This window comes from Rhodnius prolixus, unplaced genomic scaffold (genome assembly GCF_049639745.1).
Source record: "Rhodnius prolixus isolate KJV_2025 unplaced genomic scaffold, Rpr scaffold_4, whole genome shotgun sequence".
Lineage (NCBI taxonomy): Eukaryota > Metazoa > Arthropoda > Insecta > Hemiptera > Reduviidae > Rhodnius > Rhodnius prolixus.
Window position 1 is genome coordinate 46,811,278 of NW_027411614.1, and position 25,368 is coordinate 46,836,645.

At 32.4% G+C, this 25,368-nt stretch overlaps 2 protein-coding genes across 6 annotated transcripts; both read left to right on the forward strand.

Moving 5' to 3' along the window:
* Window positions 1-34: 34 nt before the first annotated feature.
* On the forward strand, window positions 35-3,281 carry LOC141456139 (inosine triphosphate pyrophosphatase). The gene is made up of 3 exons (XM_074131830.1): window positions 35-308; window positions 399-549; window positions 1,322-3,281. The coding sequence occupies exons 1-3, from the start codon at window positions 222-224 to the stop codon at window positions 1,645-1,647; spliced, it is 564 nt and encodes a 187-aa protein (XP_073987931.1). The 5' UTR covers window positions 35-221; the 3' UTR covers window positions 1,648-3,281.
* A 1,261-nt stretch (window positions 3,282-4,542) lies between these two features.
* LOC141456133 (myosin-VIIa-like) lies at window positions 4,543-24,380 on the forward strand. Of its 5 annotated transcripts, none has more exons than XR_012459621.1 (37): window positions 4,543-4,684; window positions 4,768-4,914; window positions 5,483-5,667; window positions 5,757-5,875; window positions 5,982-6,238; window positions 6,903-7,068; window positions 7,170-7,300; window positions 7,961-8,145; window positions 8,229-8,436; window positions 9,042-9,177; window positions 9,279-9,517; window positions 10,313-10,468; window positions 10,567-10,757; window positions 10,837-11,011; window positions 11,096-11,176; window positions 11,291-11,392; window positions 11,816-11,983; window positions 12,061-12,234; window positions 12,319-12,545; window positions 14,349-14,589; window positions 15,174-15,347; window positions 15,423-15,650; window positions 16,221-16,388; window positions 16,480-16,597; window positions 17,253-17,376; window positions 17,453-17,622; window positions 17,708-17,880; window positions 18,575-18,672; window positions 19,100-19,319; window positions 19,651-19,788; window positions 19,957-20,136; window positions 20,225-20,414; window positions 20,887-21,018; window positions 21,102-21,170; window positions 21,262-21,427; window positions 22,574-22,671; window positions 23,817-23,855. XR_012459621.1 is itself a non-coding variant. In XM_074131815.1 (37 exons), the coding sequence occupies exons 2-37, from the start codon at window positions 4,837-4,839 to the stop codon at window positions 24,250-24,252; spliced, it is 5,895 nt and encodes a 1,964-aa protein (XP_073987916.1). In that variant the 5' UTR covers window positions 4,544-4,684; window positions 4,768-4,836; the 3' UTR covers window positions 24,253-24,380. The 5 variants fall into 5 exon arrangements, 4 of the variants coding, with proteins under 4 accessions (XP_073987916.1, XP_073987917.1, XP_073987919.1 ...); XM_074131815.1 differs by lacking the exon at window positions 21,262-21,427 and adding an exon at window positions 24,058-24,380 and having other exon boundaries at window positions 4,544-4,684; window positions 21,102-21,204; window positions 23,817-23,983; XM_074131816.1 differs by lacking the exons at window positions 4,543-4,684; window positions 4,768-4,914; window positions 21,262-21,427 and adding an exon at window positions 24,058-24,379 and having other exon boundaries at window positions 5,741-5,875; window positions 21,102-21,204; window positions 23,817-23,983.
* The last annotated feature ends 988 nt before the right edge of the window (window positions 24,381-25,368 follow it).

The following is a 25,368-nucleotide window of genomic DNA, read 5'->3' on the forward strand; positions in this document are numbered from 1 at the left end:
AGTTTAGATTGAGCTTGATCCTTTGTGGTTAGTTTTATCACATAATGGTTTATTGACGCTGTGAAAATTTTACAGCAATATACAGCTTAAAACTAGTAGTTATAATTTTATTTTGGATAAAAGGTACATTATTGATTAGCGTATCTCTTTTTAATCACATGCTAATCGATCCTTACTTATTAACCTGGACTTGGTGAAGGTTAATTACTGTTAAAATAAACATGTCTAAAGTAGTAGTTTTCGTTACCGGCAATGCTAAGAAGTTAGAAGAAGTAATATCAATTTTGGGTCCTAATGTACCCTTTAAGGTATGTTTAATAGCTGTAATAATAATAATAATAATAATGAATCAAAATGAAAGAATACTACAGGTATTTATTGATATTTATCTGTTTCAGTTAATCAATCAGAAAGTAGATTTACCAGAACTTCAAGGAGAAATTGATGAAGTCTGTAAGAAAAAATGCAAAGAAGCAGCCAGAATCGTCAAAGGACCTGTCATTGTTGAGGATACGTCTTTATGTTTCAAAGCGCTTGGAAACTTACCAGGTACAATATTTGTTATAACTGCAAGTTAACTTTATTTAAGTTTTCGAAACGTACGTTTGTCTGAGATTTATATTGTGAAAAAAAGTATCTGTGTTTAAAACAGGTAGTTAGTTTGATTGGCCCTGACTTAATTATTTATTGACTCAAACCGAGAGTGTCTAGTTCCCCAAGGCACTGTAGCCTGAAGGCTTACTATACCAATCCCTGAATTGTCTAATAGGTACAAGCCCTTCCTCATAAAACTGAGGATCTTTCTCACAAGATTTCGTTGCGATGTGATCTCTTCTGATTGCAGGAAACCAAAAATCTCATACCTCAACCTCGCGAAATTAATTCTCCAAATGCAAAAAGAGTTTGCAGAGGTAGTTGATGATTGAAAAATACTCTCACACAAACTCCAACTCATATAAAATTTCTTTTGTAAATATAAACTTACAGATATTTACTTTGTGCGTACAAGTATAGGTTACCGCTAGGCTACTACAGAACAACATTATTAGACCTATTAGTACGCTAATTTATTGCGTAGAGGCTTCCTAATAACATTTATCTTTTTTAATGTGGCAGTGTCTTTCTCAATTTTCAGAGTGGCGCTCTTAGGCTCCATTGTTCCTAGAATAAAATCGGTAAAATGTAAGAATAATCTGCTGGCCGAACTTGTGCTTGCTGTGTTGCAAGCAAGGTCATCAAAAGCTGTGTAGAAGTAGCTAGTCAAAACCCCTCATTTGGAAAAATATCACCATTCTAAAACTTTTTTTTTTCAATGTTTCAGGACCATACATCAAATGGTTTCTTGACAAGATAGGACCAGAAGGATTGTATAAAATGTTAGTTGGTTTTGAAGATAAATCAGCAACCGCTGTGTGTACAATGGCCTACACAGAAGATGAAGAAAGTGACGTCTTAATATTTCAGGGTAAAACTGAAGGAAAAATTGTTGAACCGCGTGGTCCCCGAGATTTCGGATGGGATCCTTGTTTTCAACCCAATGGTTATGGTGAAACCTATGCTGAAATGCCTAAAGAGCATAAAAATCAAATTTCACATAGGAGCAGAGCAGTTATGGCGATGAAGTTACATTTTGAAGGAAACCCATGAATTTTTCAATATACATCTCTAAGCTATTTAAAAAAAGGTTTTGAATTGTGTTTCATGATTCAAACAGTAAAATTGTGGATACCAAGGAGCGGACTTAGGTTTGTGACATTAGGGTTCTATAAAACTTATTATTATTATTATTTTTTAATACTTAAGTATCAGCAAGTATGTTAATACGAAACTGCAAGTTTAGCTAAATAAAAGTGAACTTAAAGCTCGCTTGGTCGCACTTCTGGATTCCACGTTAGGGAAATTTTGTAAAATCTATCTCCTTCTAATACAGCTGCTCTGTAGAAGTCTTTAAGTACTTGCTAAGTTCTCCTTTTTCCGATTTTAACCTCTTCTCGTTAACAGTCCTCTGAATAATTATTCATTTTCCTTGGACAACCTCTTCTCTTGATTCTTTTTCTGTCTGGTTTTTCTGGTTTCAGATTCTCCATTGATTTTCCTTTCAGTTTTTTTTAAGTGCCGGTTTTTTTCTAATACCCTCAACTGGCTTATTAGTCATTTTCAAGAGTCTGTGACTCAGAAAAGGCTTTGAATGGGAGAGAAAAAAAAAATTCTTTTTCTTCAAAAAGCTGTTACATCGCTTGTTACTCTTATAGCCATAATTATACATTTCCGTGAAATACCACACTTCTCACATACTTGGCGAAAAGCCCTGGGATCTTGGCCTTCACGATTCGCATCCGACAGTCATTGTGTAAAGCTTCACCTTGTATCAAGTGACTGTGTTCTTGGTAAACTAAATTTTGCCTGAAGTTACTAAACCCAATTAATTACACAATTCTCTATCACTATACAGTTTGAATGGGAATCGTCAGCGATATCTTCCTGGTATAGTCAGGTACATTTAATGAAAGGAGGGATTAAAAAAAAAAACAATCCAACATGCGAAAAAGCAACAGATATAATTTTTTATTTAGATAGTTTTCAAGAAAATTAAATCAATCACAATTCCAACTATCTACTCCTGTGGGAACGCTGACTGAAAGATTTCAAGAGAGAAGGAGAACAGTATTAAGAGATATAAAAAATGAGTCAGCAAAAAAATAGCTTTTAAATCAGAGTAAATCACAATTAGTGTAAAAATAAATCCAGGAAAACTGTGATAAAGAAATACAATGTAGAAATATATTGAAGGTACGAATGATTTATTGTGACATTACAAATATGCCAAAAATTGTGTCAACATTTTTTCTTATCAGGTCCCACCCAGATTGATATACTCATCCTTGATAATACTTCATCGATAAAATACTTATCAGTTTACTAACTTTAATGTTCAGGTGAAGTGATTTTTTACCCCCTAATGAGTGTGTTTAAATAAAATTAAACTGGGAATATAGTGATCCCTACGTTTTTGTATCATTTTTAATACAAAATGCATCCTGTAAGTTAAATTTGTTAATTTTATTTTATAATTATGTAAGATTTAAATATTTCTGCGATGTTGCAATTAAGTGTAGTCAATTTAATTTTTATGACAGACATCATTTTTGGACTCAACTACTGCAAAGGGTCTCCATTCATGTGCATATTATGTTGAGTGTGAAATAAAAAGGAAATGTTTACTTAGTACTTTTTAAAGTCTTAAAGTCTCTTTAGCCAGTTGATTAAAGTTATAGATTGTTGTACTGTTATATTTATTTAACACTTCTAATCCGATCAAAGAACAGAAGATAACAGTGAAGGCTTGAAAAACAAAAAAAAAAGTTTTTTGTTTTTTTTAAGAAAGAATAATAATCTTGAAATAATGTTATAAATTATTGAAAATATTTTTTTTTCATCTGTCATCTTTCTAGCTTCCAGAAATGGACGTCTTCACAGCATAAGTCTTTAAGGTTTAATCATACGATGACGTATTGTCGGCAATGCTGATTGGGGTTCAGACTGTTAGTACTTGAATTTGTGTTTGTGTCGGTCGTATCTCAAAAGGACAGGTTACATCCATGTCTTACTGAGCTTGAGATTTAAGGAAAAATATATCATATTCATACGCTTTTATAGGGTTATTTAGGTAGTGGGAAAAAGCCACTCACTTTCATTGTTTTGCAGGTGAGGAGGTTAGGTGCAGGGTCTATGTAGGGAATGGCTTTATCGTAGGCTTCTGGTCATGTTCGATTTGTTGGAGCAGTTGAGTACGATAGGTGGCACAAGACCAGACCGGGTTTAGATTTTTTTATTTTTTTTGTCAGACCCAGCTTATGTTGCAGTTGTTTAGTTCTGGTGCAGCCCCACAGATGAATAATGTTGGCCATTTCGCAGGACTCGAATTTCACTGAGAAATTTCTATTCCATGTAACCTTTTGCAGTACTCTCTTTCTAGAACCCTTTCTTAGTTGGAGGTACCATCTTTGGAATATCTGCGGAGGGTTTTGCGGGAAGGAGTATACAAGACTCCAGTTAATGGTTAAATCAAACTACTGGTTCCTCTCTTTTCCTGAAACATTCCTAGAGTGCCAGGTTTCCTCAGCTAGAGAGGTGGATGGCGTTAGTTTCACCTGGAATTGGTTATCCCTGTCGACATTCCGCTCTTCGTGGATTTTCCTGGTACCTGGAACCTTACTTAGAACCTCCTCTTAGGGGAGCTTTCCATACAATAATTGGTACGGAGGACAAAGATGGAGAGGAATGAGTTGTTTCATCATCTCGAAGTGCTTAGGTAATCAATATCACCTGACTACAGTGGGATCTCGGAGCCGCATTTTGTGAGAACTGATTTACAGCGGAATGACTTTTGTTTCCACAAGGCTATTTCCGTTTGTGAATAAAGAGGAAACCATCAAAAAGCAGATGCACATTTTGTCCCTTTATTTCTTATCGTCTTTCTACAAAGAAAAAAAGTGTATTTTATAGATAATTCAATGAAGAAACTTGTTTTAGAACAATTACCTAAAATTATTTCCCTCCGCAACAGGTTGTAGGTGAATATGTTTGGATAAGACCTGTAAAGAGTGACGAATTTTTACTTCCTTGGTCTGCTAAAGTTATATCCAATGGAAATGTTATTAAAGTTGCAAGTGATGATGGGAGTGTAAGTTATAAACATTTGTCAATCTACAGATTCAAGCTTTTTTGATTAATAATTTTTATCACAATATATTCTTAATATTTAAGGTGATAATTGTAAAACCAGAAGATATAATAAAAAGTATTAATAATGCAGACATACAACCAATAGATGATATGATAAATTTGTCTGATTTAAAAGAACATGCAATACTTCGTAATTTACAAATTAGATATTTGGCTGGCAATATTTATGTAAGTAATTTTTTCGTTGTTTTCTTAAGAAATGTGGAAGAAGTAATTGCGATGTTCGGGAATAATACCGAGTGGTTACATGACTTGGCAGTTCTCATAATGAGGATAGATTTGAAGAAGACTCTGGTCTGCATTTTCATTTCATTGATGAATACAATTCTAATGTCTTTTAAGCCAGTTGATAAAAATGATAGATTAAAATTAGAAAATTTACTTAACACTTCTTACCCGATCATTGAACAGAAGACAACAGTGAAGGTTTTTGTTTTTTGTTAAAAAAGTCAATTGATTAGTAGTTACAATTTAAAGACTAACTATAGTTTAAAAAACCAAATTAACGAACTAATTTTACATTAGCAGCTGGTTCAATAAGTAAGACTGTATTCATGAGATTCTCTTACCCTTCTTAAGAAGAAAGTTTTAAAATCGTGCAGATTTTCTATTTTCAGTGTTTACCAGAAATTACTGATTTTGAGATGCCTGCGTATGAAACAATTTAGTATATTAATCTGCCTAAGATCCGCATTATATCTATTCTCTGCTTATTAATTACTTGAAATATTTTCAGACATACATAGGAGGCATCCTTGTTGCAGTCAATCCTTATGAAACATTGCCCATATATACAAATACTTTTATCTATCAATATCAAAATAAAAGAATTTGCGAACTACCGCCTCATATTTATGCACTTAGTGCACAAACTGTTTCAAATATGAAAAGATTGAACAGAAATCAATGTATAGTTATTAGGTAATTCTTTAATTAATTTGCTCAAATTGATTTTCAGTAAAAATTTTGTGAATAATTTAAATGTTTCTAACAGTCATAATTTGAATCAGTGGCGAAACGGGAGCTGGAAAAACTGAGAGTACAAAATTATTGTTAAATTATTTGGCAACAGTTAGCAGTAAAAGTATTGTTGGAACTCAAATTATAAAAGCAAATCCAATTTTAGAAGGTAAATAACCTAAAAATTACTTTCAATATAATCCGCATACAAACACTCATCTTTTGAAAAAATTTTAAATGTATGTTTTTATTGATTTGTGTGGGTGTGTGTTTAGCTTTTGGAAATGCTAAAACTACGAAGAATGATAACTCTTCTAGATTTGGGAAATATATTGAGATTTCTTTCGATTCAAATTACGCTATGTCTGGAGCTTGTATCCAACATTATCTACTTGAAAAATCTAGAATAAAGTCACAGAACTGGGGCGATAGAAATTATCATATTTTCTATAGCATGTTGGCTGGATTATCGAATAGTGAAAAGCAGTTCCTACATTTAAAAAATCCAGAAGAATATTTCTATTTAAAACAGGTAAATTAATTCAATCAATTTTTATCGATTATTTTTATGATTAATCAATCTTATTTTATCGCTGATTTTATCCGGCGTCGCATGTGTTGCCTTGTTTATCCTGATAAATTCAAATTGTTTCTGTCTGACACTACCTCTGAATTATTATTCTACTTAGCCTTTTCAATTGAATATTTGAGTTCCCCACAGTCCTGGGTAGAACAGTTCTGGAAGAAAAGTTCTGTTCTCAGTTTCAAAAATTTTTTTTTTTTGCGACCCTGCTTACGTATAATCATTAAATAGTTTCGGCACAGTTCGCCGAACTTGAGTTGGTATTTCTAGGTGAAAGTTCTACCAACTGCTGGTGATTTTTTGTCAGAAGCAGTCAATTTTCTCAGAAGTTTTACCAGTTTCATGCCTAAGCTATGACCGTTCTATGAAAACATGTTCAAGTTTAGTGCGTCGAAGCAGTATTTTTTATGAAATTGTACGAATTTCTTTTATTTTCTGTACAATTTACGCTTATTTAACTTTAGACTTAAAAAAAGGCAAATAACAAATTGTTGTCATTTCTAAACGTAAGCAATATGCAACTGATCTAATTCTGAGCACACAATTTAACATAATTTGAAGTTTTATATCAGCTTTAATAATTCATAATTGAAACTTTTGTTTACATTTCTAGGGTCGTCAATTGCATTGTCCAGGTCGAGATGAAAGTGTAGAATTTCTGCAACTGAAAGATGCCTTAATCACATTAAAATTTGGTGCGCAAGAGACTGAAGATATGTTTAAAGCTCTCGCATCAATCTTACATATTGGCAATTTAAGATATACTGAAAGTGTAAAAGGTAATTCTTATCGTCCAGTCTAGAATTTCATTGTTTTATTTTTTTTTTTAATTTCTTTTGTAACAATTTACTTATATTGCATTTTTTTTTAAAAAAAAAAGAGAATGAAGATGCATGCGATGTTCAACATGATGATCATTTAAAAATGATAAATGAACTACTGGGATTTGAGAAATCATTGTTAATTGAAACTTTGACAAAAAGGACAATTATTGTACTGGGTAATAAAGTGGTAAGTATTTAGATCTTGTGAAGACCTATTCCTTAGTTATGTAATTTGAAATGACGTATGCTTCCAAATCTTCGATTGTTCGATCCTGCTTCCCAGGCACTCCAGCAAAAAGAGGCTATTTGTACCAACTTCCTTATAGTCTAATCTAAGCCCAATTACTTCTGTTTCTTCACAGTTTGCATAGGGCTAGTAAAGAAAAAACGGGTAAACTCAGGAGGAATTCCATGTGGAAACTTTTTCTGAACCCATCGTGCGCGTAGACCAGATTAAATCGTCCTGAGTTATGATATTTGAAAGAGCCAAGAGCTTTTTAAAAATTTTTTTATTTAACAGGAAAATTAGATTGTAACAGCTCGGAGTGTTCGACATGAATACAATTGTAGGAGAGAGTAATGTGGGAAAAATAAGTGGTATTTATTAATGTTATTCTGCGGAGTCAGCTTGAGGTGTCAGTCTCGTGTGGTGTAACTCTGGGCTCTTAGACTACTTCTATTCAGGCTGCATAAGGGTAGTACTTCTGTCGTTTTGTTTAGGGATACTATGAGCCCAGAGGTGCAGTAGATGACTTAAGGCTAGACCCTATACTCGGACGAATAATAATAGAAATACAAGACAACTAAGCTGGACTTTATCTTAATATTTTTCTTAATTTTTTTCAAGGTATCTCATATAACTAAAAGTCAAGCACTTTCAAAAAGAGATGCATTTGCTATGTCTTTATATTCTAGAATATTTACATATGTTTTGATAAAAATTAATAAATCCATTTCGGATCATCACACTTCAAGAACAGTTTCTACTGGAATTTTAGATATATTTGGCTTTGAAAATTTTACCATAAATAGGTACTTAATAATTTTGTAATGATTTTTTTTTTTTTTTTTTTTTTAAAGATTGCATTCATGGGAATAATAATTTTTATTTTCAGTTTTGAACAACTTTGTATAAACTTTGCCAATGAACATCTTCAACAATTTTTCGTCCAACAAGTGTTCAAAATTGAACAAGAAGAATATAAAAATGAAGGAATTGATTGGCACAATCTGGAATATAAAGATAATCAAAGTGTGCTAAATTTACTTGGAACCAAACAAGGCGTTCTTATGCTGATTGATGAACAATCAAGATTCCCGAAAGTATGTAAATTGCATCATATTTTTTTTTTCTATCAGTGTTTTAAAATATTATAACGAACTTACTTCAACTGTATATATAACTGTTCTCGGGGACATAGCTTCATTCTTTTCTTTTCAAAAAGCGTTAAAATATGCCCATTCTGGAGGAAATTCAACTGTTAATACCACTTTAAGCGAGAGAAAAGTTATTTCATGCATCGCTTTCCCTTATTTTTGTTTTTGTTGGTGCGACCTTCAGCTATAGATGATAGCCGCACAAACGTGCATCATTACCTACTTATCCAGTTGGATAGGAAAATTGAGAACAATCAAAATCATTACTTTTACGTATAACAACAATATTTCCTACAACGCAAACCCTAAGGTACTCCTTGTTATTTATGTGGACTCCATGAATGTCCATGAACAGATAAGACAGAAGACACATCAACCAGTAAACAGTATATTGTAAATTAGCCCTGAAGATGATCTAGTCCCTAGGTCGAAAGCTCGGCATAATAAAGTTTATAATGACTGAAACTGGCAATAATTTTTCATCCTATAAGGGGCAAGTTTTAGAAGAAAATTTTTCTTATTGGTGACGTAATTTATTACTTCTGTTACAGGGCAGTGACGAAGGCTATTTGGTGAATGTCAATCAATATTATTCAGATCATGATTACTATTTCCAATCAAAATCAGAAGTTAGCAGATCATTTGGTATTAAACATTATGCTGGCAAGGTTATTTACTCTACAGAAGGTAAAACAAAACAAAAAAATAATGGCAAATACTTTAGTAATATAAAAATAAACCTTGTATTTAATGAAATTATTTATGATTAATACAGTCTAAAATTATAGGAATTGTAGAGAAAAATATGAATACATTAAGCTCTGACTGGTTGGATTTGATTAGAAATTCTAATAGTTTATTCTTGAAAAATATTTTCTCCAAATATTTATTGGTTAATTCCAAATCAAATAGTCCAACATTAGTGGCTCAGTATATGGTCTCTATGGAATCTCTAATGGCTACTTTGAACGCTTGTGAACCGGTTTTTATACGCTGTATTAAACCGAATCATAATAAATCACCAAAAGTAAGTATTGTAAAAAACCGTTAATTAGATTTTTCTTTTTTAGATTTAAAGTATCATTCATTAATGTTTTTTTTTTGTTGTTCTGAAAAAGGATTTCCACTGTTTATACTTTATATAATAGAGCTTTCCTCCTAAAATCCTTGCTTGCTTAGTCCTTTCTGCATCACCTGAAGTATCTTAACTTCTCCTTAAACAGATCATTCCAGTTCCCTCTACATCTTCATTTTGTTTTCTTTAACTACTCATTTCGTCGAAGTCCATCTTTAGAGTCGTTTTTGAGTTAATTTTGAAAAAAACCTCTTAGTCTTACTCCAATAATGATCTCTTAAATCTCTCTCCCTCAAAACTGCCTTAAGATGCATACTACTTGGAAAATGTTCTTAATAAAAGATGGACGTACAATGTGCAATGAGCAAAAAAAGTTTAAAGAAAAGCGTTTCAGAAAACGTTTCAATGTGCGTTTCGCGAAAGATTAAAAAAAAAAATAAATTGATTCAGAAAAGTGATAGTTCCCGTTGGCTAATTTTGTCAAAAAGTTTATTACCGGATCCGGCCCTGATTCGAATTATCGAATTTGAATTTTCTATCATGTTTGGTTTTTGAGTTATGCTGTTCCACGTAATTCCACTTAACTATTTAATCATAAATTTTTTTTAACTCCTTTATTACTCATATTAATGTTAAAATTTTGTTGTTTTTAATATGTAAGTTATTTGCTTTTAATAAATGCATTGAAAATGGTTGCAACATTGACATTACGTAATTTACCTAAAGATTTTTATTTATTTTTTACAGGATTTTCATCATGCATTGGTCTGCCAACAATTGCGATATTTGGGAATAATGGAAACGGCACTTATTAGACAATCAGGGTATCCTATTAGACATACTTATATCCACTTTATTCTTAGATATAGACTGCTTCTTCCTGGTTGTCCCCCTTTATCTAAGGTATATGGATATTATAGGCCGCCCTTGGAAATTATTGTTCTGTTATAAATTATTGTTCTGAGGAAATCATTGTTAATAATACTTGATCTTTCTCTTAGATTCCAGATCCAAAATCAGCCACAAAAATTATTTGTGAGAAATTGTTAAAAAATAATGAATACAGACTAGGTAAAACGAAAATCTTTCTAAAAATACCAGATGAATTATTAGAACTGTATCGAGAAAATATACTCACAAGAAGTGCAATAATTATTCAAAAAAATATTAGATGTTATATATTCAGAAAAAGGTATGAAAAAATGTTTTCTATTAAATTAACAAATTTTTTTCCACATAAAGTATTTGCGCATGGTAATGGAATAATTCAGGTTCATGAAAATGAAGAAAGCAGCCCATACTGTCCAACTATTTTGGCGTGGATATAAACCACGATCGTTGTATCGACAAATTCGACAAGGATATCTTAGACTGCAAGCCTGTATCAGGTCTAGGCAACTCCGCTGTACATATTTGCTTATTAAACTTTGTGTTATTCGACTTCAAGTAAGTAAAGTAGTTATTAATAGAAAATTTGATTGGAATTTTTATTTGTTTTATGATCTATTATATTAAGACTACATTTTTCAGGCAAGATGTCGTGGTTTATTATTGAGGAAACAAATTAAATTAGCCAATATGTCACCAGTTTTGTTAGTGCCTCCAATTGCCGTAAGTTTTAAACGAAATTGTTTAAAAATTAAACTTTCGAATTTCCCCTTACGCCCATACCCTTAAAGGATGTATCACCAAGAAAGAAGTTAAACAATAAGAAAACTTTTTCAGGTGCAAAGAAATATATCAATCAGCGAAGAAGGCCTCGAAAACTGGATAACCAAAGTCTTTGAACTAGCAGTAGACGATCAATGTACCACACCAACTGCAAAAGTAAGTAAATATTTGAATATGAATATCGCTGCACTTGGATCTAATTCAAATCGCTGTCCTACTTTTTCCGTCCTAAACCTTCCAGGAAAAAAAAAAAAATTATTTTTTTTCTTAAACTTTTTAAATTTTCTTCCCCTAATTGACTAACGCTATACAAAATATCTTTCGAAAACTTTATTTTTCGGCTGTTGTGGAAAGCTGAAACCGGTTCATCGGCCTCTAACTTTCTGCCTAAGAGAGCCACAATAGTCTTTTTGGCAATAAACTATTTAGTATTAACATTTATGGTCTGCTTATCTTATCAGGACTAGGCAACTCCGCTGTACATATCTGCTTATTAAACTTTGTGTTATTCAACTTCAAGTTAGTAAAGTAGTTAGTCTAATTAAGTAGTTAGCTTTATAATTGTCATCATGATTGCAGGAAGCGAATTCATCAGCAATTAACGTTAATGAAATACTCCATAGTAAAGATGTAATCAGTTTTCCAAAGTTCGCTGCTACTAATTTCACTGGCAATGTTAGCTATAGACATTCAACTAAAAAACTACATCAACCATTACTTGAACTTTCATCACCTGGTGATCAATTGGTAAAGTTTTCAGAAGATTTTGATAGAAGATTAATTGCATTTGATGGAATATAATTATTTTCATGGTAATTTATTAGGCAGCTACTGCTGTCTGGGTAACTATACTGAGATTTATGGAAGATTTGGATGAATCACAAAAACAAGTTAACATTACAACTAAGAAACAACCTATTATGAGCCAACTTTGTAAGACTATTTCTAAAAGTTACATAAACTCCAAGCAATATATAGATGCTTATAAAGCATTTAAGGTAAGGTATTTCTTATTCAAGCGTTCCTCTTTTCAATTTATTTATGAATTTATTTCTGTTCATTGGTTTAACTAATGATTTAAGGAGGGAGAAGAAAGAGCTTCGAAGAACACATTAGAAGTAGGACCTTCTAAGTTGGTTCATTTAACGCTAGCTCATAGAACTAAATTGCTATCAGAAATAAAAAGAGGACAGTTAGAAGCGGAATCACTGGCTGCTAGCTATAAAGATTGGCTGAATAATGTTGAAAGTGATTTGTTGGACAAACTACATTTTATAATTGGGCATGGTATACTAAGGCCAACACTTAGGTGAGTAATAATGTTTTATTAATAAAATAATATATACAAAAGTAAAGAAATTCAACACATTTTACGGCATGGTAACATAGAACCGTCTGCCGAAGGTTGATAATGAGTGTGAAAAGAAATAAAGATATAAACAGAAAAAACAAAAAGAAATCTATCCAAATTACAAAAAATAAATAAAGACATAATCTTAAAAACATATTCAATATTACTTTAAATAATCCAAATGTTGTAGATAAGTACATATCTAAATTAAATGAGGAAAAAGTAAAATAAAAATGACCTCAAACAAAAATAAAGATAGGGATAATAATTACATTAAAAATAAAATAAAATAAAATATATATAATGGATAAGGTTTAAAAATAAAGAGTAATTACTGATTAAAATTAAACTCTTTAACCAAGTATTGGCGATAAATCCAAGATTGCTGTGCAAATTTAACAAGGCTTACAAAATTGTGGCCATTAAGAAATTGAACTAGCTGACTTTTTGATAAAGTTTTTGCACCTAAATAGGGATATCTAAATTAAGAAAGTATCTGACCTACCCCCAAAAAGTGGCACATATCCTCCCTCACGCGGAAGATTACACAAAGAGCAGCAACTAGGCTCTCTTTCAAACCAAGGGTTATAATTTAAATTTAACAACTCGCAACGTAATTAAAAAAAAAAAAAAACAACTCAAGTCTTTGAATGAAATATCCATTATGCTGGACTCTAAATTTAGTACTTCTAAAGAATATTCAAGTTCTTTATGCAAAGACTGAACAGGCTCTCTCTATACAGACTTCTCATAATGCCTCAATCTCAAACATTGCACAATGGCCGACAATTGATCTTGCCACTTATCAAAACTATCCAATCCAGGGACGAACTCGCAAGTGTACTTTTCTGCCAAAGACAACCCAATTTTTAAACCAAAATACTTTTTTCTTAATTGTTTTCAGCTCTAAAATGCGGGCAAATCGATGATGCGGAAATTTAAGAAACTTAGATGAGTATTTAAAGTGTTAGATTAAAAATAAATAAATAAATAAATACGTGTAAGTACTAGAATATAATAGATTTTATCAAAAATTGATAAGATTAAAAACTAATGCTTACACTAAGCGCCTTGACAGACAGGAAAAAAAAACAATCACATTTATTTACTTTTTAATTTTATTAAAAATTAACGTCAAGTGCCAAAATGGTTACATTCAATACAGCGTATTAAATTTAAAAACTAAACAAATAAATGTTATAAACAGTAAGAGCTAATAAATTTGAACAGAAATCTTTTCTAAACAAATCACTAATGGTGAATCACACCACTCGGAATACATAATCTTTCGTTCCTTGCAAATTCTAGAAACAAAAAGAATCTTATGTGAATACTAACCATAATTTTCAAGCTCCTATTTTCTTCATACTCCAAATTCTGAAACATAATTAATTCTTTCTGACATTATACTTTGTAAAAAACCCGTGAATTAAACTAAATGATAATTTAAGAGGTAAGCCTATTTCCATCCCTCCTCTCCCAAAACTGCCTCTAAGCAAATTTTTTAAGAAAAAAGATACCTGAGTACGCACGTACGTTATACATACGTAGAATAGAAAGAATATTGCCAATTTCAATCATAATTATTACAATAATTAATTTTTTACTAGGTCATCTTCAGGGCTTATTGACAATATAATATTTGTACGTTGTTATTATAAAGTTGGTGTATCTACTATCCTGTCTGCTTATGAACTTTCCGAAGATGGATTTAATTTAACTCCTAATTTTATAATAAAATTCTGATTAAATCTGTTTAAGAGATGAAATCTATTGCCAGCTTTGTAAGCAGTTATCCAGAAATCCAAGCAAAGTGTCTGAATTATATGGATGGTTACTTATGACTTTATGTGCTTCATGTTTTGCACCAACGCCAAAATTTGCACCAACTTTACTACATTTTATGGCTGAAAATGGCAACAAATTAGATTGTATAATGCGATTACAAAGAACGTTGCTCTGCGGGACTAGAAATGATCCGCCTACAGCTTTTGAATTGAATGTAATTTTTTTTTTTTTTTAAATAATTAATCATCAAGCCACGTTTACATAGTTGTGTACATCTCTTCCAAATTGAATTTTACTCCTAGAGGCTAAAGATTTCATGCTAACACAATGTGTTTAGGTTTTTTTTCTTCAAGCCCATTTTACTTTTGGGTTTTTGTAAAAATATTTCATTTTATTTTGGTTCATATCTGGATAAGTTCACAATTTATATGAAAACATCCCGAATTTCATGACTAATTAAAATCAAAAATTCTGGTGTCCATTCCCATGACTTCTTTTTATAGCTCTTTATGTAATTAAATTGTCGTGAAATATGTAGAATATTATTAAATTAATCTTAAGTGTGCTCATTATAGTAATATGTCTCAGCTGTAGAGTAGCTGTTCTTCACAGCTCACCAGAACCCCACAAAAATAAATATTCCTTTGAAAAAAATATCAAATCAATGTTGCAGGCCTAACTAACATTCGGCCGGAAGGAAGGAACCATGTAGACGTGGCTTAACGTAATATTGAAGGGTTTTTTTTTTTTTTTTTTAAATAATAAATAATAGACATTTTATTTTCTGTTATTGTAAAGGCATTGAAAGTTCTGAAGCCAATCACTTTAAAAATTCATTTAGTGGATGGTTCAACAGTCTCAATGAACGCTGATGCTGCAACAACAGCAAATGAAGTTTGTAGAAAAGTTGCCGAAAGAATTAATTTAGCTGAAAAATTTGGTTTCTCTTTGTTCATCAGCATGTTTGGCAAGGTAAAAAATGATGGACACATAATTGTTTTTGATGTTAATTTGTGTATTTCTTCTTCTTCTCTATTTTGCTAACAGTGCTTATCTTTGGAGAGTGGAGGATGTCATGTTATGGATGGAATTTCTCATTGTGAAGCATTAGCCAAAGAACGTGGACTGCCAGAAGGGGATGATGTCTGGACTTTATTGTTTCGCAAAGAGATGTTTTCTCCTTGGCAAAGTTTTATATTTGACCCGATAGCTACAAATCTTGTTTATAATCAAATAATATATGGTTCCAGTTTAGGAGATTATCGTTGTTCTAAGGTAATTATTCAAATTAATTATTTTCATTTTGATGTAATCCTTTTTCCAAATACTGATTACAGTTGGGTTCAAGAGTAAATTATGGATATATCCCTTGAGTTGGCTACTGGGAGCTTATTTCGATCTTGATTATAATCCAAACTCAAAATGAAAAATCGCCCTATTTATGCCTTTGTCCTGTGGGTCAGGTGCTCATAAAAAGATCATTGCCTTGACCAGCAGACTATTAGGATGGATGTGCCTTTACTATCAACTCCTAGTAACTACCTTTCCCGCTCCAAAGCCATTGGTGGATTCGTATTCCTTGAAACAGAAATCGGATCTTTGCTTATCAGTTCTAGAATAGGACTAAAGATCTAAGACGGTCTTTAGTTCATCCAGTCCTAACTTAGATAGCAGGCATCCCATATTAAAATCTAACTTTAAAAGCTCGTTCTCTCTCACTACTTCGAGACACCACTATTTTACGGAAATGAAGGGAGAAGTTCTGTCACAGAGGAAGCAGCCTTTCCCACTTGCTTTTTAAGAACTTGAACATAATCATTGAATATCCTTTTTTTTCTTTAACAGGACATCGAACTTTCCCTCTTAGTAGCCCAACATTATTACGTGACCTGTGGAAAAATTCTGTTGCCAGAAATACTCACAAATCTTATCAAAGAAGTAGTGCCCATTTCATTAGTTCAGAAACAAGGAATAGTATATTGGGTAAAATTAGTGACGGACACTTTTAATAAGGTATAATAAAATCACTTCTAATCAATCATTAGCAAAACAAAAATATCTGTGATGTTAGTGTAACATAAAGTGAATTACTTGTATATTGCAGAGTTATTTTCTTAAATGTGATTTATTAGAAGAAGAAGTTAAACAAGATGTCGTGGAATTCGCTAAAAGAAAATGGGCACTTTTGTTTTCTAAATATTACGAAGTCAATCAAATAGCTGGTAAATAACATGAGTTATTTTTAATTTAGGTAAAAATAAGTAATAATAATTTAACCCATCATGTTCTGTAGTCAGGATGATTGTATCCACGAAATAGTAACAGAAAAGAGGGATAGTCTTTCGTTTGAAGTAATGTACCACCTAGATTCCTAGCGAAGACTAAATTGAATTTAACGAGGTAAGGAGAGATTCGCAAATGGCTCTCAAGACCATCTCTCGTCGATATCCCGTTCAGAACAGGCTCTATCCCTACTCAGATGGATCAAGGATTGTAGAATAAGCAGTTTTTAACACTGGAAAAGACATTTATGGTCGGAAATTAGAGCTTTACCCACAGATTAGGGGTTCTTCGCTATAATTGCGATTTTTAGCTGAGAATGCACTGATTAAATAGAGATGGGTCGGTGTTCTGATGAAGTAACTGCACTGATAAAGGGGTTAGTAGATTCATTTGTCCTCAGGGTGAACAAGATGAAATGGTCAGAACGTTACATACGACGATATTCCTGCTTTGACGGATGTTGTCACGAGCGTCAGTAAATCAGATGATGCCATAAAAAAAACAAGTGTAATCTTTATTTCAGCGTGAAATTAGATTCTGTACTGTTATACCATAGAAAATTCTACACCTTAAAATTATTAATTCTATGTTTAGGTATCAGTTTTGGTGTAACACCGTTGTTAATGGCCATCAATTCTGATGGAATATATTTCGTTAAAAATACTACAGAAATATTGATGAAAATCTATTATGTTGAAATCGCAGCAATTGAATATAGGTAAATTTTGTTAGAAACGGAAATTACAATCATAAAAATGTTTGATTACGATTGAAAATGATGTAATTTTGAACAGTTCAATCGGAGATGACAAAGATCAGATACACATACTCACAATTCATAATAGTAAATTTGTTTTCCAAACTACTTACGCTGAAGTTATTAATCACTTGATAAATTGGATTCTAAAGGAGCTTAGAGGACGTTCTAGATATGCGTTGGCCATAAATAATTATTCATCACCAGGTATTGATTCCTTTTTTTCAATCCTAAAAAATATAAAAATAACTGGAAATTTATTAAAAAAAATTAATTGCTTATTTATTTCTAGATGAAAATTTTCTGAGTCTACATAAAGGCGATTTGGTCATCCTCGAAGAAGTGTTTTCAATGAGTTCTGAATGGTTAAAAGGATTTAACTCTAATACAAATAGTTTGGGAGAATTCCCGTCAAAAATGGTTATAGTATTACCAACGTTAAACATGCCTGCACAATTTGTATTAGTAAGTAAATTTCTTGGAGTTATGTTTCAAAACTGTGTTAGAAATCTTGGGGGATTCTTAGTGGTTTAGCCGATGGCCGTCTCTGGCACTCGCGTGGCCCGGAAAAAACAAAATACCAAAATCAGGGGTCCCCACTATAAATTACTCTTCATTTTTCTTTTTCTTAGTATATTGAAATTCACGAAGTTAAAAAAATAAATAAAAAAATATATTGTTATGTAAACTATTGTGTAGTTGCGTGTATAAATTGAAAATAAATCTCAGAAAAAGTTAAACAGTGAATAAAGCTAAAATAAATCAACTAAAGAAGCAAAAATCAATGCATACATGTCAACATCTGCATGTCTGTTCTAAAATAACTCGGATTAGGACTTTCGAGCATGTGTATAATAACTCGGATAACTTTCGAGCATGTGTATATAATTTCATCCAACCTAGTCGTATAGATTTTGGATACCAATTAGTAAAAGAACGATTCATAATCTTCATTGCTGATATTGTCCTCCTTATTTCAGATTTTCAGCCGTCTTCATAAGTTGATTCATTTGATCCATAAGCAAAAGTAATTGATCGCATAAAATCGTTTAAAAAAGAAACTGCACTTTTCCTTGCTACTAGAAAAATGGAGTTTGTGTTTCACTTCCTTTTTTTTTTAATTTGAATAATATTTTTGTAAAAAAATTTTTTTTTTAAGGATGCCCTAAAAAATGAAGTATCAGACAAGAATCTTACTAAGAAATCACTCTTGGTTGGGAAACACACACTGGAAACGTACGCTATGAAATATTTCAGGTAATAAGTCCAATAAATATTACCTTGTCAAGTAAAATTAATGAATATCTGATCCATTATATCATAATTTACAATATTAGGCGAAAAAATTGTAAATAAATTATTGTTTGAATTAAAAAGAGTTACAATTTGTTTGAATTCAACCGCCAAACTTAACGTGGCCATACTTTTCCTCAACCGCTTTGTGATCAAGTCTGATATTCTTTTTAACTCATTCTTATTTCTGCCAAATAGCTTCTCTTCACCAGAATATTATAGTTTCTTCAAGAATAACCTTGTTTTTACTGCCAAATTCTTGAGACATATATAGATGTTTAAATAGTCTACAGCTGTTTGCTATAATTTTTCTATAAATGCTTGTAAATAGCGAACATGCATTCCTATCCAGTCTAATAGTAATAATTTATTGAATGTCCGCTGATTTCAGGGCAGTATCCAGAGCGCCTGTAGGAAGTAAGAGAGAGAAACGACCAGAACTTTGGCAGTTTTCTAAAAATCTTCTATGGCAACCATTACATAAAGATCTCAGTCCACATCTTCAAGGTGCTACATCAATGTTTACCGCAATTCTCAACTATTCTGGAGATCGAAGTTTTAGTGGGCAAATTCCACACACTAGAACAATATTCGACCCACCTCTAGTTCAGGTCTCAGGTTTTTCTCTTCTTCTTGTAATTTACTAATTTTGATAAGTATTAAGTTTTTCTTTAAGACTATAATGAGGGAAATGTTAAACGGTATAAATGATAGTTTTAGCCTTGTACTATCATGTTTTAGAACTATAGATGCATTCTTTCTTGTTAAAACGCTCTTGTAACTCAACCCAGAACATCTTGATATCAGTATGTTTGAAGATCATGTTTCGCAGATCTAAAAATAGCAATGGTTACTGAATATTTACCTGCTACTGAATATATTTTTTTCATTAAATAAACAGAACTAAATTATTAATTTTTCTGTAAAACAAAATGAATTCAGGAAGCCTTAAGAGATGAACTTTACTGTCAACTAATGAAACAATTAACTGAAAATCCTAACCAATCAAGTGAAAACCGAATATGGGAATTAATGTGGTTGGCCACAGGTTTATTTTCTTGTTCTTCAATACTTATGCAGGTATTTATAATACTTTTCTTGGTTAACCGATTTTATTGTGTGATAGGTTCCCTACTGATTCTTTTTTTTTCTGTTATATAATGCATTAATTGTCCTAAGAACCTTTTTTATTATACTTCTCCATTTGCTAGAATTTTGTGCTAAGATTGCACTTTTGTTCTTTTGTAGGATTTAAAACTATTTTTAGTAACAAGGCCAACAAAAATTAGCCAAGAATGTTTAAGAAGATTAGAAAAAATTTACCATAAAGGTAATAGAAGGTTATCTCATCACTGGTTCGAAGTGGAGTCAGTACAGAATGGTGGTCCAGTAATTCATAATGTTCTTTTTCCAAATGGAATGTCACATGTAGGATATTTAATTTTTTTTCTTAATTATAAGCTCTAAAGCTTCAATAATATGAAATTTTATTTTTTTTACTGTAATTTTTCTCTAGTTCTTTTATATTGAATCATTTACAAACGTCGATGAACTAATATTTACTATTGGCGATTGGCTTGGACTAAAAAATGTAGAAGGCTTCAGCTTGATGATTTCCTCAGAAAATAATGCGATTGTACTTCCTAGTCAAGATTATGTCTTTGATGCTATACTTGAAGCTTGCAATTTCCCTTTCTCTACTACAGGTTTGATGTTTTTTTTCCCCCTTCACTTTTTCTAATTATGACCAAGGTGATGCTTTTTCATTAGCCCGGTGCTAGAGAAGAAGAAGTATATGTATTTGCGGATTTTAGATTCGAAATTTGGGTCGCGAGGTATATAAAAAAAATAAACCTAATTATTTCTAAGGTACACCTAATCTTAAGATCATTAACTTAAATTTTGGAAAAATTTGAAAATAATCTTCATACAAATTTCATAAGATAATTTATTATAAATGGAAACTCTAATATTAGAAGCTGCGTCAATAATACCTCGTCGTACCAAGTATCCGTGGCAGCCAATACCTCATAATTCCCCCAAAAAATCTTTACTTTCTATCACTAGATAGTCCTAATAAGTATTGCGATGATGACAAATTTTTTATATTAAGCGTATACTTATATTACGTTCATTATTACAACAAATTCACAAAAAAACATAATATTTTTTTACTAGGAACTGAAACACCTAGATATAATTATGAATTACATTTTGTCAAGAAGTTATGGATAAATACGTACGCTGGAGTAGATACAATTGCAGATCTTGTTTGCCATTTTTACCAAGAATTGCCAAAATATATGACTGGTATTTACGATTTGATTTAATTAATAGACATAAAGAATAATTTATAAAAAAGTTGCTTTGATTTTTTTCTTTCTTTACTTTAGGAGTACATAATTGTTCGATAGACGATGCCATCTACATTGGAGCTCTTCTATTTATAGCTGAATACGATCGTAAACAAATTATACAACCAGAAAATGAAATCTTGTGAGCTAATAAATGTTTATATAGAGTATTTTAATTTATATATTAAATAAATTCTAGGAGCGGATTTTTAGAACAACACTGCCTAAAAAAAAGGTCTAATCCAAAAATTGTGGATTTTAATTGCGAGAAATTTATTAATGCAGATGAAGTTCAATCGTCTTCCACTTTTTTTTCTTCCGCCTTGATTAAATAAAGTACAGTCCCGAATATCCAACTAATTAAGGTGTTTACAATAATTTATATTTTAAGTAGAATATACTAGAAAGAAGTAAGCTAGAATATACGTGTCAGATTTAGAGGTAAAGATAATTATAAAGATTAAAATTACGAGTAAAAGAATCGGTAAAAGAATTGGTAGAGGTAATAAAAGAGTTCTAAATTCTTCAAAAAGACTGAAATAGATACTTCTACAGCCTAAACAAAAAAAACAGTATATTTTGTCTAACAGGAGCTAGGATCTGTAGACCCTTACACTTTATTCATCATTTATGCAAATGACACAATAATTTAGTTCCTTTTAATGCAAACTTAACTTCCCATAGATAATCACTTTTTTTTATCATCATCATAATCTATTCTCTTCTAGCGCCTAGGCAGTGTTGAGGCCTTACATAATCTTCTCCATTCACTCCTATCCCTGGCCAGCTCCTTCCCCTTCCTCCATTCTACTCCCTTCTCCAACAGGGACAGTGTTTGTTCATCATCCTAATCTATTCTCTTCTAGCGCCTAGGCAGTGTTGAGGCCTTACATAATCTTCTCCATTCACTCCTATCCCTGGCCAGCTCCTTCCCCTTCCTCCATTCTACTCCCTTCTCCAACAGGGACAGTGTTTGTTCATCATCCTAATCTATTCTCTTCTAGCGCCTAGGCAGTGTTGAGGCCTTACATAATCTTCTCCATTCACTCCTATCCCTGGCCAGCTCCTTCCCCTTCCTCCATTCTACTCCCTTCTCCAACAGGGACAGTGTTTGTTCATCATCCTAATCTATCCTCTTCTACCGCCTAGGCAGTGTTGAGGCCTTACATAATCCTCTCCATTCACTCCCTATCCCTGGCAAGCTCCTTCCCTTTCCTCCATTCTACTCCCTTCTCCAACAGGTTCTCTCTTATCACTTCTTCCCATGTCCTTCGAGAGTGGCCGCGTCGTCTTCTTCCTTCTGTACGTTACCCTAGAAATTCTATTATCTGCCATTCTCATAACATGACCGAACCATCTGAGTTGATTCCTTTTAAATAATCTCTACGGCCGGTTCAATGTCCAGGTCTCTTCTCACAGTTACATTCCTGGATTCTATCTCTCTTCGTTTTCCCTAAAATCTTTCTTAAATAACGCAATTTTATTATTATTAATCCATATTTATCTTGCAGGAAGCAACTGCAACACATTGTCCCGGAGCATTTAATTGATCAACTTGGAGCTCGTGAATGGTTGGACTGTATTTATAAAGCTTACAAACAAATAAAAGGTGAAAATTTGTCTTGCAGTAAAATGGTATTATGTTTAGATAAATACGCAGATTTATCTCAGTAAAAAATGTAACTCTTATTTGTTTGAGATGCAGGTTAATTAGTTTAGTTTACTTTTATTGTCACTGGGTGCTCTGTCATCACTCAGGCACTTAAAAGAAACCTTACAATTCTGTTTTTGCCGTAGACGTAAAAAGTGTGACTTATTTTCTGTTTGTGGTATTTTTTTTCGATTTTCCAAATAGGCTATTCTTAGAAGTGGCCGCAAAGAGCCGAACGCCCTTCACAGTGATTCACATAAACCTACACAGACTCTCCATTGTCAGGCGGCCTACACGTTGGTTTCAACAGTTGTTTACTGTTTTTTTTGCAGTGGACCATCTAGCGACCTTTGGGTTCTTCCGAATAGCCTCCCTCCCAGTTTTGTTGGATTAATACCGTCTTTAACTTAAGCGCCTCTAATTATCAAATTTTTCGACTGCCTCTATCCTGTGGATTACTCCACGCTTTGTTGCACTGCACAAACTACTGTGGCATTTTGCTGCATGCTCAGGGTATTATGGGAACCCTTATGGACCAAGCTCTACCGTCCTCACTAAGCTTTTCGTCCTAAATGCCCTAGAAACCCAGAAAATACTATCAAAGCATCCTCATCATGGAAGTCACACTCCCTTCAATTATCTTCATTGGACTTTACAGTCCAATATTTTTGGTTTGAAACATTCTTATTCGGTTAGATTGAATGCAATAAATTCGTTTATATTGTACGTATCTTACTTGATTAAGATATTTATGCGATTATGTCAAATTTCCCCCACCGGTTTAAGGTCTTTTAATTAGAAAAAGTGATTTTTAGAAAATGAATGATCAAAGTGTAATAAAAATCGAGAACATGCTGGAAGCTGAATCTGAATATATCGATTTGAGTCTACAGGGACTAGATTGTAACTCACATCGATTCAATCAAAATTTTATTTTAAAGAAAGTAAATAGTTTTTTTTCTTTCTTCTAATCTAACTATATATTCTGATACATTACTGTTGTTAAATACATTTTATTTAAATAATTTTATAATTTCGATAAGAAAAAGTCTTGAAACAAATTACGTATTTGTGTATCATAACATAGTTACTATCTTTGGCAGGTATGTCCAGTGAAGACGCTAAAATAAACTTTCTTAAAGTGGCACAAAGATGGCATACGTTCGGTTCTGCATTTTTTACTGTACATAAATCTAGTACTCTTCAGGATGAGCACAAAACTTTAGCAGTCAACCGAAATGGAATTTATCTTTTAAATCCTCACACACATGTTGGCATATTTACTTTTAAAATGTGGTACATTGAAAATTTAAAATTATTTCATCAAATATTGTTATTTTTCAGGCGATTGAATTGTATCATTCCTATAAGGAGATAATTTCTTGCTCATGTACGAACCATACGATTTCCTTAATTGTCACAAATGCAGCTTACTCGTGGTCAACAAAAGCAGCTTATAAAATTTCAGATTTTGTTAACTCATACGTTGATGCTTATGATAAAATAGTCACGCAATATCCTAATTGTACTAAAATGTAAATTTATCTCTTTTTAACAAAAACTTAACAGTTTTTAAAAGAAAAAGCATTTCATTATGAATTTATATAACTTAATGTTAAAAAAATGTTTGAAAATAAAAAAAAACTCGTCTTTTTACCAACGTTTCGACAAATTTTATTACCTTCTTCAGGGTGGGGCTATGCGGGATGGTTGAATTACAGAAAACAGTATTATGCCCTATAATTTAAAGAAAGTTTTCTTTTTTAGGAGAAAAGACAACAAATTTTGTCAAAGTTTCAAAATTACCCTTTTTTTTTTACAGTTTTTGATGATCAACCCTTTTTACCGTAACCATCGGGCAGTTTTAATAAGTTAAAACACAGTGAAAGAAAAAAGTCGAAATTCCAGCTTAGATTCAGTGAAAAAAGAAATTTTTAACGATAAATACGAGGGTCGTTTGAAAAGTCCGTGCAAAGTCAGAGAGATAGCACTACTGGCGCTATGTTATGTTTAGTTAGTAGCATCTCTTGGAAGAACACACACCAAGTTCCAGCCAGATCGGTCTATTTCTTTGTGTTTGGCATTCGTTTGAATCGAGGAAGTCGAGTGATTTTCAGAAAATGGACGAAAAAGAATTTCGTGTGTTGATTAAACACTACTTTATGAAAGGCAAAACACCTCAGGAGAAGCTTGATAAACATTATGGTGACTCTGCACCTTCGATTAGAACAGTTTATAAGTGGTTTCAAAATTTTCTGAGTGGCCATATGAGCACAAGTGACGCTGAACGTTCTGGACGCCCTGTTGAGGTTACTACTCCAGAAATCATTGATAAAATCCATGATATGGTGATGGATGACAGAAGAGTGAAGGTGCGTGAGATTGCTAGTGCTGTGGGCATCTCGAATGAACGGCTACATAATATTTTGCATCAACATTTGGACATGACAAAGCTATCCGCAAGATGGGTGCCGCGATTGCTCACGCTTGACCAAAAACGAAATCGTGTGAAGTGTTGCAAGGACGGTTTGCAGCTGTTCCAGAAGAATCCGCAGGACTTTAAGCGTCGTTTCGTCACTGTGGATGAAACATGGATTACATCACTACACTCCTGAGACCAAAGAACAATCTAAACAATGGGTCACCAAGGGGGAA